We start from the raw sequence: 18,561 nt of genomic DNA on the forward strand, positions 1-18,561 counted from the left end.
ACTTGTGTGTGACTGGGTCAGAGTGCGTGGGCTACTTGTGTGTGACAGGGTCAGAGTGCGTGGGCTACTTGTGTGTGACAGGGTCAGAGTGCGTGGGCTACTTGTGTGTGACAGGGTCAGAGTGCGTGGGCTACTTGTGTGTGACAGGGTCAGAGTGCGTGGGCTACTTGTGTGTGACAGGGTCAGAGAGCGTGGGCTACTTGTGGATGACAGGGTCAGAGTGCGTGGGCTACTTGTGTGTGACAGGGTCAGAGTGCGTGGGCTACTTGTGTGTGACAGGGTCAGAGAGCGTGGGCTACTAGTGTGTGACAGGGTCAAAGTGCGTGGGCAACTTGTGGGTGACAGGGTCAGAGTGCGTGGGCTACTTGTGTGTGACAGGGTCAGAGTGCGTGGGCTACTTGTGTGTGACAGGGTCAGAGTGCGTGGGCTACTTGTGTGTGACAGTGTCAGAGAGCGTGGGCTACTTGTGTGTGACAGGGTCAGAGTGCGTGGGCTACTTGTGGGTGACAGGGTCAGAGTGCGTGGGCTACTTGTGTGTGACAGGGTCAGAGAGCGTGGGCTACTTGGGGGTGACAGGGTCAGAGTGCGTGGGCTACTTGTGTGTGACAGGGTCAGAGAGCGTGGGCTACTTGTGTGTGACAGGGTCAGAGAGCGTGGGCTACTTGTGTGTGACAGGGTCAGAGTGCGTGGGCTACTTGTGTGTGACAGGGTCAGAGAACGTGGGCTACTTGTGTGTGACAGGGTCAGAGAGCGTGGGCTACTTGTGTGTGACAGGGTCAGAGAGCGTGGGCTACTTGTGTGTGACAGGGTCAGAGAGCGTGGGCTACTTGTGTGTGACAGGGTCAGAGTGCGTGGGCTACTTGTGGGTGACAGGGTCAGAGTGCGTGGGCTACTTGTGGGTGACAGGGTCAGAGAGTGTGGGCTACTTGTGTGTGACAGGGTCAGAGAGCGTGGGCTACTTGTGTGTGACAGGGTCAGAGTGCGTGGGCTACTTGTGGGTGACAGGGTCAGAGTGCGTGGGCTACTTGTGTGTGACAGGGTCAGAGAGTGTGGGCTACTTGTGTGTGACAGGGTCAGAGAGATCGGGCTACTTGTGTGTGACAGGGTCAGAGTGCGTGGGCTACTTGTGTGTGACAGGGTCAGAGAGCGTGGGCTACTTGTGTGTGATAGGGTCAGAGAGCGTGGGCTACTTGTGTGTGACAGGGTCAGAGTGCGTGGGCTACTTGTGTGTGACAGGGTCAGAGTGCGTGGGCTACTTGTGTGTGACAGGGTCAGAGAGCGTGGGCTACTTGTGTGTGACAGGGTCAGAGTGCGTGGGCTACTTGTGTGTGACAGGGTCAGAGTGCGTGGGCTACTTGTGTGTGACAGGGTCAGAGTGCGTGGGCTACTTGTGTGTGACAGGGTCAGAGAGCGTGGGCTACTTGTGTGTGACAGGGTCAGAGAGCGTGGGCTACTTGTGTGTGACAGGGTCAGAGAGCGTGGGCTACTTGTGGGTGACAGGGTCAGAGTGCGTGGGCTACTTGTGTGTGACAGGGTCAGAGAGCGTGGGCTACTTGTGGATGACAGGGTCAGAGTGCGTGGGCTACTTGTGTGTGACAGGGTCAGAGTGTGTGGGCTACTTGTGTGTGACAGGGTCAGAGAGCGTGGGCTACTTGTGTGTGACAGGGTCAGAGTGCGTGGGCAACTTGTGGGTGACAGGGTCAGAGAGCGTGGGCTACTTGTGTGTGACAGGGTCAGAGTGCGTGGGCTACTTGTGTGTGACAGGGTCAGAGTGCGTGGGCTACTTGTGGGTGACAGGGTCAGAGTGCGTGGGCTACTTGTGTGTGACAGGGTCAGAGAGCGTGGGCTACTTGTGTGTGACAGGGTCAGAGAGCGTGGGCTACTTGTGTGTGACAGGGTCAGAGAGCGTGGGCTACTTGTGTGTGATAGGGTCAGAGAGCGTGGGCTACTTGTGTGTGACAGGGTCAGAGTGCGTGGGCTACTTGTGTGTGACAGGGTCAGAGAGCGTGGGCTACTTGTGTGTGACAGGGTCAGAGAGCGTGGGCTACTTGTGTGTGACAGGGTCAGAGTGCGTGGTCTACTTGTGTGTGACAGGGTCAGAGTGCGTGGGCTACTTGTGTGTGACAGGGTCAGAGTGCGTGGGCTACTTGTGTGTGACAGGGTCAGAGAGCGTGGGCTACTTGTGTGTGACAGGGTCAGAGAGCGTGGGCTACTTGTGTGTGACAGGGTCAGAGAGCGTGGGCTACTTGTGTGTGACAGGGTCAGAGTGCGTGGGCTACTTGTGTGTGACAGGGTCAGAGAGCGTGGGCTACTTGTGTGTGACAGGGTCAGAGTGCGTGGGCTACTTGTGTGTGACAGGGTCAGAGAGCGTGGGCTACTTGTGTGTGATAGGGTCAGAGAGCGTGGGCTACTTGTGTGTGACAGGGTCAGAGTGCGTGGGCTACTTGTGTGTGACAGGGTCAGAGTGCGTGGGCTACTTGTGTGTGACAGGGTCAGAGTGCGTGGGCTACTTGTGTGTGACAGGGTCAGAGAGCGTGGGCTACTTGTGTGTGACAGGGTCAGAGAGCGTGGGCTACTTGTGTGTGACAGGGTCAGAGTGCGTGGGCTACTTGTGTGTGACAGGGTCAGAGAGCGTGGGCTACTTGTGTGTGACAGGGTCAGAGAGCGTGGGCTACTTGTGGGTGACAGGGTCAGAGTGCGTGGGCTACTTGTGTGTGACAGGGTCAGAGAGCGTGGGCTACTTGTGGATGACAGGGTCAGAGTGCGTGGGCTACTTGTGTGTGACAGGGTCAGAGTGCGTGGGCTACTTGTGTGTGACAGGGTCAGAGAGCGTGGGCTACTTGTGGATGACAGGGTCAGAGTGCGTGGGCTACTTGTGTGTGACAGGGTCAGAGAGCGTGGGCTACTTGTGTGTGACAGGGTCAGAGTGCGTGGGCTACTTGTGTGTGACAGGGTCAGAGAGCGTGGGCTACTTGTGTGTGACAGGGTCAGAGTGCGTGGGCTACTTGTGTGTGACAGGGTCAGAGTGCGTGGGCTACTTGTGTGTGACAGGGTCAGAGAGCGTGGGCTACTTGTGTGTGACAGGGTCAGAGAGCGTGGGCTACTTGTGTGTGACAGGGTCAGAGAGCGTGGGCTACTTGTGTGTGACAGGGTCAGAGTGCGTGGGCTACTTGTGGGTGACAGGGTCAGAGTGAGTGGGTTACTTGTGTGTGACAGGGTCAGAGAGCGTGGGCTACTTGTGTGCGACAGGGTCAGAGAGCGTGGGCTACTTGTGTGTGACAGGGTCAGAGTGCGTGGGCTACTTGTGTGTGACAGGGTCAGAGTGCGTGGGCTACTTGTGTGTGACAGGGTCAGAGTGCGTGGGCTACTTGTGTGTGACAGGGTCAGAGTGCGTGGGCTACTTGTGTGTGACAGGGTCAGAGTGCGTGGGCTACTTGTGTGTGACAGGGTCAGAGAGCGTGGGCTACTTGTGTGTGACAGGGTCAGAGTGCGTGGGCTACTTGTGTGTGACAGGGTCAGAGAGCGTGGGCTACTTGTGGGTGACAGGGTCAGAGTGCGTGGGCTACTTGTGTGTGACAGGGTCAGAGAGCGTGGGCTACTTGTGTGTGACAGGGTCAGAGAGCGTGGGCTACTTGTGTGTGACAGGGTCAGAGAGCGTGGGCTACTTGTGTGTGACAGGGTCAGAGTGCGTGGGCTACTTGTGTGTGACAGGGTCAGAGAGCGTGGGCTACTTGTGGGTGACAGGGTCAGAGTGCGTGGGCTACTTGTGTGTGACAGGGTCAGAGTGCGTGGGCTACTTGTGTGTGACAGGGTCAGAGTTTGCCAGGAAACATACAGCTCAGACATCAGTCCATCCATCCAAACTCACCTGGCTCTAAGGATTGTGGGTAATCCTGAGGCAGCTGCCCCTCTCCTCTTTCCCCTCTCTCCACTACTTTTGACAGGTGTGAGGGGGCGGGGCTTAGAGCTGGGGATCTCGGAGCTGCAGCCGCAGGGCTGGGGGCGGGGTTTAGAAGGTTCTGTGGGTGTGGTCTCCTGGAAGGGGAGTGGCAGCAGGGTGATTGGTGGCTGCTAGGACACACCCCCTGTGAAGGAGGGGTAGTCTTGGAGGGAGGGGTGTGGGAGAAGAGCTTAGCAGCACGGGAGGTTCTCGAGGTCTCGTGGAGAGGACGGTCATCAATGGTGATAGTGGTTTCCTCTGCCTTCCTCTATAGGGCGGTGGAGTGGAGTAGAGAAAGAAATGTAGAGGGATGAACGAAAGGAGATATGGGAGAGAGAAAAGAGGGGGGAGAGACAGAGGGGAAAGAAGTTAGATCTGTTTTGAGCCCATGATAAGAGCCACGTATTCCTTAAAAACCCTTACCATCATGTTAGGAACACAGTGGGGGTTCTTGGGAAAACGCCACAAGCTTGTACAGACCTTTACAGACAGCCAAAGGTCATTGGCAGTCTGCTAGGATCCTTTGTCTCTTAACAAACTTTCTCTTTAAAAACTAAAACCTGGTTTTCCCCTTTCTCTATGTTGAAACATCCCTGGCTCTTGTGGTTGAATATGCTACTGAATATGCTGAAGATGGTGAAAGCATGAACTCTGGGTTTGTTTCAGCATGTTATTTCCTAACTTCCTGATCCACGTGTGCAGACAGTTTCACAACATCATGAGTGTTGGTCATGGTCAAGGGGGAAACTGCAGTGTAGAAAGGTCATTTGGGCTACTGTTACTGGGAGCAAAAGTCACTTGGTTTAAGAGTATTCTCTCCACTAAAGGTTGTACACAAGTGTTGAGAGTGTATGTGTTGCCTTTGCGTAGTGTGTGTATGTGTTTACCTGTGAGAGAGTGTGTGTGTGTGTGTGTGTGTGTGTGTGTGTGTGTGTGTGTGTGTGTGTGTGTGTGTGTGTGTGTGTGTGTGTGTGTGTGTGTGTGTGTGTGTGTGTGTGTGTGTGTGTGTGTTTACCTGTGAGAGTGTGTGTGTGTTTACCTGTGAGAGTGTGTTTACCTGTGAGAGTGTGTTTACCTGTGAGAGTGTGTGTGTTTACCTGTGAGAGTGTGTGTGTGTGTGATTACCTGTGATAGTGTGTGTGGGTGGGTTTACCTGTGAGAGTGTGTTTACCTGTGAGAGTGTGGACCTGTAAGAGTGTGTGTTTACCTGTGAGAGTGTGTGTTTACCTGTGAGAGTGTGTGTGTGTTTACCTGTGAGAGTGTGTGTGTGTTTACCTGTGAGAGAGTGTGTTGTCGGTGCATGTGCTCCATGGCCCTGTGTTGTTGTTGTTGGTGGTGGTGGTGCTGCAGGGCATAGAGCTCCTGTTGTCGTAGGAACGGAGAACGGGAGTAAACAGCGTGATGCTGCATGTGGGGGGACGGGCCTCGGGCTCCATAGACCGAGGGCCACAGAGCTGACTGCTCCATCACATCTAGAGAGAACAAAAGCGAGAGAGCGAGATAGCAAGAGAGAGAGAGAAAGAGAGTTGTAATTTGCAAAATTTTACCATTGATAGTGGTTATTTTCAGTCTGTTCTGTTCAAATCAATAAAGCTTTCAGAAAGGGACTGAGTGTGTGTGTGTGTGTGTGTGTGAGAGAGAGAGAGAGAGAGAGAGAGAGAGAGAGAGAGAGAGAGAGAGAGAGAGAGAGAGAGAGAGAGAGAGAGAGAGAGAGAGAGAGAGAGAGAGAGAGAGAGAGAGAGAGAGAGAGAGAGAGAGAGAGAGAGAGAGAGAGAGAGAGAGAGAGAGAGAGAGAGAAAATAAATAATAAAATCAGTAAATCTCAGTAAGACCAAAATAATGGTGTTCCAAAAAAGGTCCAGTCACCAGGACCACAAATTCCATCTAGACACCGTTGCCCTAGAGCACACAAAAAACTATACATACCTCGGCCTAAACATCAGCACCACAGGTAACTTCCACAAAGCTGTGAACGATCTGAGAGACAAGGCAAGAAGGGCCTTCTATGCCATCAAAAGGAACATAAATTTCAACATACCAATTAGGATCTGGCTAAAAATACTTGAATCAGTCATAGAGCCCATTGCCCTTTATGGTTGTGAGGTCTGGGGTCCGCTCACCAACCAAGATTTCACAAAATGGGACAAACACCAAATTGAGACTCTGCATGCAGAATTCTGCAAAAATATCCTCCGTGTACAACGTAGAACACCAAATAATGCATGCAGAGCAGAATTAGGCCGATACCCACTAATTATCAAAATCCAGAAAAGAGCCGTTAAATTCTACAACCACCTAAAAGGAAGCGATTCCCAAACCTTCCATAACAAAGCCATCACCTACAGAGAGATGAACCTGGAGAAGAGTCCCCTAAGCAAGCTGGTCCTAGGGCTCTGTTCACAAACACAAACACACCCCACAGAGCCCCAGGACAACAGCACAATTAGACCCAACCAAATCATGAGAAAACAAAAAGATAATTACTTGACACATTGGAAAGAATTAACAAAAAAACAGAGCAAACTAGAATGCTATTTGGCCCTAAACAGAGAGTACACAGTGGCAGAATACCTGACCACTGTGACTGACCCAAACTTAAGGAAAGCTTTGACTATGTACAGACTCAGTGAGCATAGCCTTGCTATTGAGAAAGGCCGCCGTAGGCAGACATGGCTCTCAAGAGAAGACAGGCTATGTGCACACTGCCCACAAAATGAGGTGGAAACTGAGCTGCACTTCCTAACCTCCTGCCCAATGTATGACCATATTAGGGAGACATATTTCCCTCAGATTACACAGATCCACAAAGAATTTGATAACAAATCCAATTTTGATAAACTCCCATATCTACTGGGAGAAATTCCACAGTGTGCCATCACAGCAGCAAGATTTGTGACCTGTTGCCACAAGAAAAGGGCAACCAGTGAAGAACAAACACCATTGTAAATACAACCCATATTTATGCTTATTTATTTTAACTTGTGTGCTTTAACCATTTGTACATTGTTACAACACTGTATATATATAATATAACATTTGTAATGTCTTTATTGTTTTGAAACTTCTGTATGTGTAATGTTTACTGTTAATTTGTATTGTTTATTTCACTTTTGTATAATATCTACCTCACTTGCTTTGGCAATGTTAACACATGTTTCCCATGCCAATAAAGCCCCTTGAATTGAATTGAATTGAATTGAGAGAGAGAGAGAGAGAGAGAGAGAGAGAGAGAGAGAGAGAGAGAGAGAGAGAGAGAGAGAGAGAGAGGGGGGGGAGAGATAGAGAATGAGAGAGAGAGAGAGAGAGAGAGAGAGAGAGAGAGAGAGAGAGAGAGAGAGAGAGAGAGAGAGAGAGAGAGAGAGAGAGAGAGAGAGAGAGAGAGAGAGAGAGAGAGAGAGAGAGAGAGAGAGAGAGAGAGAGAGAGAGAGAGAGAGAGAGAGAGAGAGAGAGAGAGGCCACACACAATATCACTTTTGTATATTATCTACCTCACTTGCTTTGGCAATGTTAACACATGTTTCCCATGCCAATAAAGCCCCTTGAATTGAATTGAATTCAGGGAGAGGCCATACACAGAGCGAGAGAGAGAGAGAGAGAGAGAGAGAGAGAGAGAGAGAGAGAGAGAGAGAGAGAGAGAGAGAGAGAGAGAGAGAGAGAGAGAGAGAGGGAGAGAGAGAGAGAGAGAGAGAGAGAGAGAGAGAGAGAGAGAGAGAGAGAGAGCGAGAGAGAGAGAGAGAGAGAGAGAGAGAGAGAGAGAGAGAGAGAGAGAGAGAGAGAGAGAGAGAGAGAGAGAGAGAGAGAGAGAGAGAGAGAGAGAGAGAGCGAGAGAGAGGCAACACAGAGAGAGAGAGAGCGAGAGAGAGAGAGGCAGAGAGAGAGCGCGAGAGAGAGAAGGGGAGAGGCCACACTCACAGAGAGCAAGAGAGAGAGAGGAAAGGAAAGGCTGTGCAACCACTGCACAACAGCAGAACCTGAGACGGAGCTGCATTTCCTGACAAAATGTCAAAAATATAAAACAATTAGAGAGTGTCATTTCCCCAAATTTGAAACCCTCTCTCTCTCTCTCTCTCTCTCTCTCTCTCTTTCTCTCTCTCTCTCTCTCGTCTTTATGTGCATGGCAAGACACACATTCCCATATGTCCCATCAGACGCACACACACACATCCCTCCGTGGCTGCCACTGACGTTGCTGGGAACCTTTGTTCTGTGAGATTAGCCTGAGTGGGCTTAAGTTTCCCTGGGGAAGGGTTCAGTGGATGCACTTCCCCTCTCTGTAGGAACTCCCAAGGAGCGAGGCAAGAGAGCTGGCAGATAATTACATTTCACAGCCTGTTTGCAAAGGAGCAGCAACACACACACGCCACAATCATCTGACTATGTCATACCTCACACACACCGCAAAATTCCACCACATAGGAGCACACACTCATCCCACACACTCACACACTGCATCTCTCTGTCTGTAGCTGAACCATGAGAAGAAGTGCCATCTCTCTCTCTGTGTTTAGGTATCATTAGCTAATCATAGTAAAATGGTTGACTAAGTCTCTGTGTTTCATAGCTCTGATAATGGGAGTAGATATTCTAATGTCTCCTCTCTGAGTGTAAAGCATTATGCAAACCATTCTAATGGAGGTTCATCTTCAGCGCTGGCTAACTGGCTGAGTGTGTGTGTGTGTACAGGGCCTGCATGTGTATTTGTGTGTCTTACCCAGGTGGTGGTGTGCAGGCTCAGAGGGCAGGACCACCAGGGAGCCAGAGGGGTCCTGGGACAGAGGCAGGCCAGGGCCGAACCCTGGGCCCATACTCTGGTGCAGCGCAGCATGGCTCAGACCTGAGAGACAGAAAACACAAGATGAGAACATGAACTTTGGGTTTGTTTCTGCATGTTATTTCCACACTTCCTGATCCACGTGTAAAGACAGTTGCACAACATTGCAAGCGTTTGTCATGGTCTGTGGGGAAACTGCATGCTCAGCTCACCATATGAATGGCCCATCCAGAGGGAGGGACTTCCAGTCCGCTGCATCCAATGGTGGTGGGCGTGAGCAGAAGGGTCTCCACCTAATTGGCTGGCCCCGCCAGGCACCAGAAGGTGAGATGTCAGGTCACCATGGCAACTGCTGGATGGGTGGATCCTGGCAAACTCCCCTCTCTCCTGGTTTTCCCTGATGAGGAGTTCTCTGTCTCGGTCGAGGTGATGAAGGCTCAGCTGCTCCTCGGTCATCCTCTTCCTCTCTTCTGCCTCCCGGACCAGCGGGTACACAGACCGAGACACACCTTGCAACACACAGAGGGAGGGTTTAGAAAGCAGATATGGCAACCTTAAAACAAAGCTAACCTAGCAATGTCAAAATTCAAAATTCATAATTCATAATACATTATTCATCATTCATAAGTAATGCCAGACTTCTAACACAATGCAGCTATTGAAAAAGTTGCAAAACCATTAAAAAAAAATTTAGATACTGAAGTTAATAAAAATACAGAGACATACAGATGCATAGATTCAGCACTCACCTTTGACACTGGGCAGAACCCTGCCCTGTCGGCTGTGTCCTGGGTGGGTGTCTGAGGGGTGTTGGGGGGGCTCTCTCTGCCGGGCGACCGCCACAGCTATACCCACAGGGGGCTGTCGTACCTCCCCCTCCCCGTGTGTCTCCCCCGCCTCCCTTCTACCTCTCCCCCCTCCATCCATCCTCTCCCCCTCGCTGGTGGACCCTCTCCTGGGGGGTAGGGGCTGTTTGGGGTGGTCCTGAGGGGTGCTGGATCTGCCCCCCTTCTCGCCCCTCTCGCCCCCCTGCTTCAGGCAGCCCAGCCCCCCGAAGAGACTCCTCTGGGAGAGCAGCAAAGGCTGCTGGGAACTGTAGTTCATCAGGTTCTTCATGGCACTGCTCTCTCCTTCTGGGTGGGGGGAGGAGCGGGAGGAGGGGTGAGGGTGAGAGGGATGAGGAGCTGTCTTACAGTGCTGTTGATCGTGGTGGTTTTGAGTCTTGTTATCTGGGTAGGACTCTGTGTATGGGGAGATCCTCCTCTCGTCCTCTTGGGGACCCCTCGGTATCCCCCAGGGGTGCAGCGTGGAGGGAGTTTGACCCCCGTACCCCATGACAACACCCTCACGCTTCTGATTCTGATTCTGCTTCCCCCCCTCTCTCCCCCTCTCAGTCCCTGATCCATCAGAACCCGACCCGCTTCCATGACTACTGTGCCGCTGGTGCAGTATCCTAGCAACCTTCTGTCCCTCTCTCTGGGCACCTCCACTCACCCCCAACCCCCCCTTTCCATCAGGAGGACCTGAGTGTGAACAGTCCCGGAAGGGCGGGGTGCTGGCGTAGGGCCCAGTCTTGGGGTGAGCACTCTGGGCTTCCAGAGGCAGGGAGGCCCGGTAGACCTCTAGGACCTCCAGGTTTCCCCTGGTGGAAGAGGCCTCTAGGCTGCAAGAGCGAGGCCCAGACTGGTGGTTAGGGTTATGGGGCTGAGGCTGGGAGTTGGGCTGGGTGTTCTGGCTGTGGTGTTGGTTGTAGTTGTGGTTCTGGTTCCAGTCCGGGGGCTTGTCTGCCTTGCAGTAGCCCAGCTGCTGCTGTGGCTGTGGCTGCTGCGTCTGGGACGACGGCTTCCTCTGGCAGCTACTAGACTGAGGACGATCAGGATGAGGATGAAGAGGAGAAGGAAGACTTTCACAAGATCCTCTTCTTCCTCCTCCTCCTCCTCCTCCTCCTCCTCCTCCTCCTCCTCCTCCTCCTCCTCCGCTGTTCTCTGCCCCTTTTTCATCCTTATCTCCTCCTCCTCCTCCTCCTCCTCCAGCACCATGGCAGTCAGGGGACCCCATGTCCCCTAAAGGCCCGACTGAGGGGATGTACGTTGGGCCAGAGACTTTTACCTCCCTTCCGTCTTTAGGATGGGTGAGGGTGAGCGGGGCGGGGGCAGGGGGGCAGTAGAACTCAGGGTGAGGGTGATGGGGGTGATGAGGGTGGTGCAGCCAGCCCCCTCCCACAGCAGGGCCCATGTGTAGGGGTGGAGGAGGGGGTGGGGGCATGGAGTAAGAAGCCATGGCATTGGGGTTGTGGGGTCCCATCATGGCTGCTCGACGCAGACAGTCTGACGAGGAGGGGAGAGTTTCGCTTATCCTCATCTCCCCGCTCACCCCCCCTTCATTGGAGCATCGCCTCACCCCCCCACTACCACTCCCCTGGGGTCTGCTACCCCCTCCACTCCCACAGCTGTTCAGGGACCCGTCCTTGGACACAGAGTCTCCATTGGATAGTTTACTAAGTTGAGCACAGTTGTGTTTGGAGCCCTGGTTTGCGGGGTCGTCCCTGTATTCCGTGGGCAGGTTGGGGGTTTTGTGTCGGTGGTCCTCCTCACTCATGTGAGTGGGAAGGTTGGGGGTTTTGTGTCGGTGGTCCTCCTCACTCATGTGAGTGGGGAGGGAGTGGGGTTGAGAGAACGGATGAGGCTGATGTTGGTGGTGATGATGATGTCTCTCTTTGCTCTCCTGGTGTCTCTCTTTGCTGCTGGATCTCTCTTTCGACACACTCTTTTCCACCATCCCCAGTTCCTTGGAGCTCTTTTGGAGAGCCCCTCCACCTCCTCCTCCCCCAGAGTCTGTTTCTCTGCTGCAGGACCCCAGAGGATGTCCGGGGGCAGTCCTAGACAATGGCAGAAGGCTGTGATTGGTTGAGAGAAGAGGGGACTGGGACGGCAGGCTTCGCAAGTAGAAATGATCTGAAAATAAATGACATCGTTTAAATATTATTTATAAGCATTACAAATATATATTTGGAAAATTAAACAATATTTTAAAAAAGAGGAAAAATCTCTGTCTCTCAATTCAATTCAAAGGGCTTTATTGACATTGGAAACATATGTTTACATTGCCAAAGCAAGTGAAATAGATTAAGTAAATTAAGTAAAAAGAACATATTACACTCACAAGTTCCTAAATAATAGAGACATTTCAAATGTTAAAGTACAAAAGGGAAAATAAATAAAAATAAGTAAAGGTTTGTATTCACAATGGTGTTTGTTCTTCACTGGTTGTCCTTTTCTTGTGGCAACATGTCACACATATTGCTCCTGGGATTGCACACTAGATAAGGGATTTTATCCAAATTGAGTTTGTTTTCGAATTCTTTGTGGATCTGTGTAATCTGACGGAACTATGTGTCTCTAATATGGTCATACATTTGGCAGGAGTTTAGGAAGTGCAGCTCAGTTTCCATTTCATTTTGTGGGCAGTGTGCACATAACATTTCTGCCTACGACGGCCTTTCTCAATAGCAAGACTTTGCTCACTGAGTCTGTACATAGTCAAAGCTTTCCTTTAAGTTTGGGTCAGTCACAGTGTTCAGGTATTCTGCCACTGTGTACTCTCTGTTTAGGGCCAAATATCATTCTAGTATGCTCCGATTTTTTGTTAATTCTTTCCAATGTGTCAAGTAATTATCTTTTTGTTTTCTGATGATTTGGTTGGGTCTAATTGTGTTGCTGTTGCTGTCCTGGGGCTCTGTGGGGTGTGTTTGTGTTTGTGACCAGCTTGCTTAGGGGACTCTTCTCCAGGTTCATCTCTCTGTAGGTGATGGCTTTGTTATGGAAGGTTTGGGAATTGCTTCCTTTTAGGTGGTTGTAGAATTTAAGGGCTCAATTATGGATTTTGATAATTAGCGGGTATCTGCCTAATTCTGCTCTGCATGCATTATTTGATGTTTTACATTGTACACAGATATATATTTTTTCAATTTGGTGTTTGTCCCATTTTGTGAATACTTGATTTGTGAGCAGACCCCAGACCTCACAACCGTAAAGGGCAATGGGTTCTATAACTGATTCAAGTATTTTTAGCCAGATCCTAATTTGTATGTCAAATGTTATGTTCCTTTTGATGACATAGAATGCCCTTCTTGCCTTGTCGCCTTGTCTCTCAGATCTTTCACAGCTTTGTGGAAGTTACCTGTGGCGCTGATGTTTAGGGCAAGGTATGTATAGTTTGTGTGCTCTAGGGCAATGGTGTCTAGGTGGAATTTGTATTTGTGTTCCTGGCAACTGGACCTTTTTTGCAACACCATAATTTTTGTCTTACTGAGATTTACTCTCAGGAACCAGGTCTGACAGAATCTGTGCAGAAGATCTAGGTGCTGCTGTAGGCCCTCCTTGGTTGGGGACAGAAGCACCAGATCATAGTGAAACCGTAGACATTTGACTCTGTCGTACAGTAATTTGGTAAAAAGTCCATTTGACATTTGCTCAGAACATTGTTTTCACTGAGGAAATGTACAAGTCTGCTGTTTATGATAATGAAGAGGACTTTCCCAAGGTTGCTGTTGACGCATATTCCACGGTAGCTATTGGGATCAAATTTGTCTCCACTTTTATGGCTTGGGGTGATCAGTCCTTGGTCCAAATATTGGGGAAGATGCCAGAGCTAAGGATGATGTTAAAGCATTTAAGTATAGCCAATTGGAATTTGTGGTCTGTATATTTTATAATTTAATTGAGGATACCATCAATACCACAGGCCTTTTTGGGTTGGAGGGTTTGTATTTTGTCCTGCAGTTCATTCAATGTAATTGGAGAATCCAGTGAGTTCTTGTAGTCTTTAATAGTTGATTCTAAGATTTGTATTTGATCATGTATATGTTTTTGCTGACTGTTCTTTGTTATAGAGCCAAAAAGATTGGAGAAGTGGTTTATGCATACATCTCCGTTTTGGATAGATACCTCTTCATGTTGTTGTTAGCTTAGTTTGTTATAATTTTCCCAGAAGTTGCTTTCATGTTTCATTTATTTAACCTTTATTTAACTAGGCAAGTCAGTTAAGAACAAATTCTTATTTACAATGACGGCCTACACCAGCCAAACACGGACGACGCTGGGCCAATTGTGCGCTGCCCTATGGGACTCCCAATCACAGCCGGTTGTGATACAGCCTGGATTCGAACAAGGGTGTCTGTAGTAAGGCCTCTAGCACTGAGAAGCAGTGCCTTAGACCGCTGCACAACTCGGGAGATTCTATTGATTCTTCAATTGTCACACCCTGATCTGGTTCACCTGTCCTTGTGATTGTCTCCACCCCCTCCAGGTGTCGCTTATTCTCCCCAGTGTATTTATCCCTGTGTTTCCTGTCTCTCTGTGCCAGTTCGTCTTGTATGTTAGTCAAGTCAACCAGCGCGTTTTTGCAGTACTCCTTTTGCTATTCTCTTTTTGATAGTCCTCCCGGTTATGACCCCTGCCTGACTGGACTACTTTCCTGCCTGCCTGATCATCCTGCCTGCCCTGACCTTGATTCTGCCTGCCCTTTGGTACCTTTTGGACTCTGAACTGGTTATGAACCTTTTGCCTGTCCACGACCATTCTGTTGCCTTCCCCTATTGGATTATTAAATATTGTAAGACTCCAACCATCTGCCTCCTGTGTCTGCATCTGGGGCTCGCCTTGTGTCATGATATCAATTACATCGAGCTGATTTCTGATGTGCTGTTCCTTCTTTTTCCGTAGTGTATTTCTGTATTGTTTTAGTGATTCACCATAATGAAGGCATAGACTCATGTTTTCCGGGTCTCCGGGTATGTTTTTGGTTGGATAGGTTTCTCAATTTCTTTCTTAGGTTTTTGCATTCTTCATCATGCCATTTGTCCTTGTTAATTTTCTTCGGTCGTCGGCTTTACATTTTTATTTGATAGGGAAGCTGAGAGGTCAAATATACTGTTAAGATTTTCTACTGCCAAGTTTACACCTTCACTATTACTGTGAAACGTATTGCCCCAGAAGTTGTCTAAAAGGGATTTAATTTGTTGTTGCCTCATTGTTTTTGGTAGGTTTCTACACTACGTTCCTTCCATCTATAGCATTTCTTAATATTGTGCAGTTCCTTTGGCTTTGATGCCTCATGGTTGAGTATTGCTCTGTTCAAGTAGAATGTGATTTTGCTGTGATCTGATAGGGGTGTCAGTGGTCTGACTGTGAACGCTCTGAGAGACTAGGTTGAGGTCAGTGATGAAGTAATCTACAGTAATACTGCCAAGGGATGAGTTATAGGTGTATGTACCGTAAGAGTCCCCTCAAAGCCTACCATTGACTACCACACTACTTTCCTTCCATCTATAGCATTTCTTAATATTATCCAGTGTGTCTCTCTCTCTCTCTCTCTCACACACACACATACCCACTCTCTCTCACACACCCACACCTCTCTCTCTCTCTCTGTTTTTTTTTTTCTCTCTCTCTCTCTCTCTCTCTCTCTCTCTCTCTCTCTCTCTCTCTCTCTCACACACACACCTCTCTCTCTCACACACACACACACCTCTCTCTCTCACACACACACACATACCCACTCTCTCTCACACACATACCCACTCTCTCTCACACACACACCTCTCTCTCTCTCTCACACACACACCTCTCTCTCTCTCTCTCACTCACACACACATAACCACTCTCTCTCACACGCACACCTCTCTCTGTCTTTCTCTCTCTCTCTCTCTCTCTCTCTCGCTCACACACACCTCTCTCTCTCTCTCTCTCTCACCCACACACACACACACATCTCTGTATCTCTCTCACACACATACACACCTCTCTCTCTCTCACACACATATTCCTCTCTCTCTCGCACTCTCTCACATACACAACCGGTGTGAAATGGCTAGCTAGTTAGCAGGGTGTGCGCTAATATCATTTCAATTGGTGACGTCACTCGCTCTGAGACCTTGAAATAGTTGTTTCCCTTGCTGCGGCTTTTGTAGAGCGATGTGTAACAAAGCTTCAAGGGTGACTGTTGTCTATGTGTGCAGAGGGTCCCTGGTTTGAGCCCAGGTAGGGGCAAGGAGAGGGACGGAAGCTATACTGTTACACATACACACCTCTCTCTCTCTGACACACCTCTCTCTCTGTCTCACACACACCTTTCTGAGTGTCGTAGAAGCGGTGCTGTCCGTAGAGAACGTTGCTGTTGCTATGGTGATCCAAGGGGCTCATGGGAAGAAAGGGGGAACTCAGACCTCCTGAATACCGGGGATACCCTGAGAGAGAGGGAGGAGGGGGGAGAGAGAGATATAGGAAGAGCGAGGAGAGAAAGAGAGGGAGAGAGACCAAAAGAAAGTGGGAGAGATAGAGTTAGAGGGTGGAAGTGAGACAGGGGAGGGAGGGGGAGAGAGAGATGTTAAATTAAATGTAATTTTGACATTAGGCCTAAATGCCACCAACATGATTATCCCCATCATTTACAGCAGATACAGCGGTGACAACAACAATACCAGAGTGTAACTGACAAGAGCTGGGTATTTTTCAGGATAGACTTTGCTTATACAAAACAAGTCTGTGTTTTTCTCTTCAGGACGCTCAGCCTATAACCCATTTCTTTGGAACGTCATTAGGGTCTTTGTGTGTCAAAAACAATACACGTCAAGCTTTTCATTTGACAGGTTAAATAACAAAATTCCATTATAGAATGTTGTGTGTGCTGAATTTGCACGTGCAAGCCAAGCTCCACCACTACGATCACTAGTACTGTCAAAGCTCTACAAAAAATAAAAGTCTGCAAACAAGCACACACCTGCCACAAATGATGTGTTTACAATACCGCGTTGGTAATAAGCCATTATTTGTTCGACTATGGGAAAATGTCTGTGTGAGCATTTGAAATAAGATCAGGATCAAACACGCAGGATCAAAAATGTAAGCAAATATCTTTGATACATGTTATTAGCAACTTCTGGGGTAGCTAGCTAGCTTTAGCTTGGTACCTAGCTAGCACCAATCCAACCAGCCTGAAAACAATGACCAGGAGAAACTGCAGTCATTTTCAATATTCTTAGCAATGATTTAGGAATCCATGTGAGTAAGTATTAGCTAGGTAGCCACTTGTTGTTAAACTTCAGTTCATGAAAATAACTAGCTGTAAATGATGGGGATAATCATGTTACTTAACCCTGTTGCCCAAATCTAATGTTATAAGCAGCCAACTAGCTTCCTCTGGCTAGTGACCGGACCGGGTTATGTGTTGTGAAGCTAGCCACAACAAGGATTAGCCACAATAGTGGAATTGCGGTTGGCCTTCAAAATTAAAGTCCCTCTTTGAAAGTGACAGAAGAATACAATTGGTGGAATCATGGCATATTTAGACTAGGTAATGTTAAACAACATTGGAGTGTGTAATGTGGAGCAATTAAATTAGGTATTAGTCTACTTGGTGACACACAAAGAACACAACTGTGAAGAGTTTACGCAAATATTAGCGTTGTAGCTCTTATCAGGGACTTTGACTGAGGGACATCACCTGCCCAGTCAGCCTATTGTGTGTATTGACATTCATATTGCACTGTACAGCTTTACCTAAGGATTGGGGATCAATGAAATTGGATATTAGTCTACTCAGTACCCAAGTGTTTTTTTCCCAACTTCCTCCTCGGAGTTCTCAGACTCCAAAACATCCACATTGTATTGTTTTTCCTCTGGAAAAGTGTTCAATACACATAGTAGGTTGACTGGTTGTCACGCCCTGACCGTAGCGAGCTTTTTATGTCTCTATATTGGTCTCCCCAGCCTGGTGGGCCCTGTGGCAGCCCCACGCACCAGGCTGTCTCTGCGTCTCCTCCCTCCAGCGACGGTCTCCAGTCCGGAGCCTTCCGAGTCGCGCTTCAGTCCGGAGCCTTCCGAGTCGCCCTCCAGTCCGGAGCCTTCCGAGTCGCCCTCCAGTCCGGAGCCTTCCGAGTCACCCTCCAGTCCGGAGCCTTCCGAGTCGCCCTCCAGTCTGGAGCTTTCTGATTCGCCCTCCAGTCCGGGCCCCGCAACGAGGGTGCCCAGTCCGGGGCCCGCAACGAGGGTGCCCAGTCCGGGGCCCACAACGAGGGCGCTCAGTCCGGGGCCCGCTACGAGGGTCCCTAGTCCGGGGTCGGCGGCGAGGGTCCCCGCTCTAGAGGCGCCACCTAAGTGGGCAAAGCCAGAGGTGGAGCGGGGTCTACGTTCCGCACCAGAGCCGCCACCGCGGAGAAATGCCCACCCAGACCCTCCCCTATAAGTTCAGGTTTTGCGTCCGGAGTCCGCACCTTTGGGGGGGGTACTGTCACGCCCTGACCGTAGAGAGCCTTTTATGTCTCTATTTTGGTTTGGTCAGGGTGTGATTTGGGTGTGCATTCTATGTTCTTTTCTCTATGTTTTGTATTTCTTTGTTTTGGCCGGGTATGGTTCTCAATCAGGGACAGCTGACTATCGTTGTCTCTGATTGGGAACCATACTTAGGTAGCTTTTTCCCACCTATGTTTTGTGGGTAGTTATTTTCTGTTTAATGTTTTCTGCACCTGACAGGACTGTTTCGGTTTCGTTTATTCTCTTTGTTATTTTGTTATAGTGTTCAGTTTAAATAAAAAGCATGAACACGTACCACGCTGTGCTTTGGTCCGATTATTCATCATCCGACGACAACACCCGTTACACTGGTACAAAAAAATGTGGCTCAAATCAGTGGTTTCAGATTCCCGCAGTAAGAGCTGTTCTCTGGGTATACAGTGCCTTGCAAAAGTATTCATCCCCTTTGGCATTTTTCCTATTTTGTTGCATTACAACCTGTAATTTAAATTGATTTTTACTTAGATTTAATGTAATGGACATACACAAAATAGTTTGAA

At 49.3% G+C, this 18,561-nt stretch overlaps 1 protein-coding gene across 1 annotated transcript in view; it reads right to left on the reverse strand.

Moving 5' to 3' along the window:
• Nucleotides 1-18,561, reverse strand: part of LOC139571380 (BAH and coiled-coil domain-containing protein 1-like) — a 141,691-nt gene that overhangs the window by 53,171 nt on the left and 69,959 nt on the right. The window contains exons 4-9 of the mRNA XM_071394198.1: nt 15,841-15,957; nt 9,461-11,665; nt 8,924-9,220; nt 8,652-8,774; nt 5,216-5,412; nt 3,869-4,208 (exon numbers count right to left, since the gene is read on the reverse strand). Of these exons, the coding sequence (XP_071250299.1) occupies nt 3,869-4,208; nt 5,216-5,412; nt 8,652-8,774; nt 8,924-9,220; nt 9,461-11,665; nt 15,841-15,957 (3,279 nt within the window). The remainder of the gene's footprint in view (nt 1-3,868; nt 4,209-5,215; nt 5,413-8,651; nt 8,775-8,923; nt 9,221-9,460; nt 11,666-15,840; nt 15,958-18,561) is intronic.

This window comes from Salvelinus alpinus, chromosome 3, assembly GCF_045679555.1.
Source record: "Salvelinus alpinus chromosome 3, SLU_Salpinus.1, whole genome shotgun sequence".
NCBI lineage: Eukaryota > Metazoa > Chordata > Actinopteri > Salmoniformes > Salmonidae > Salvelinus > Salvelinus alpinus.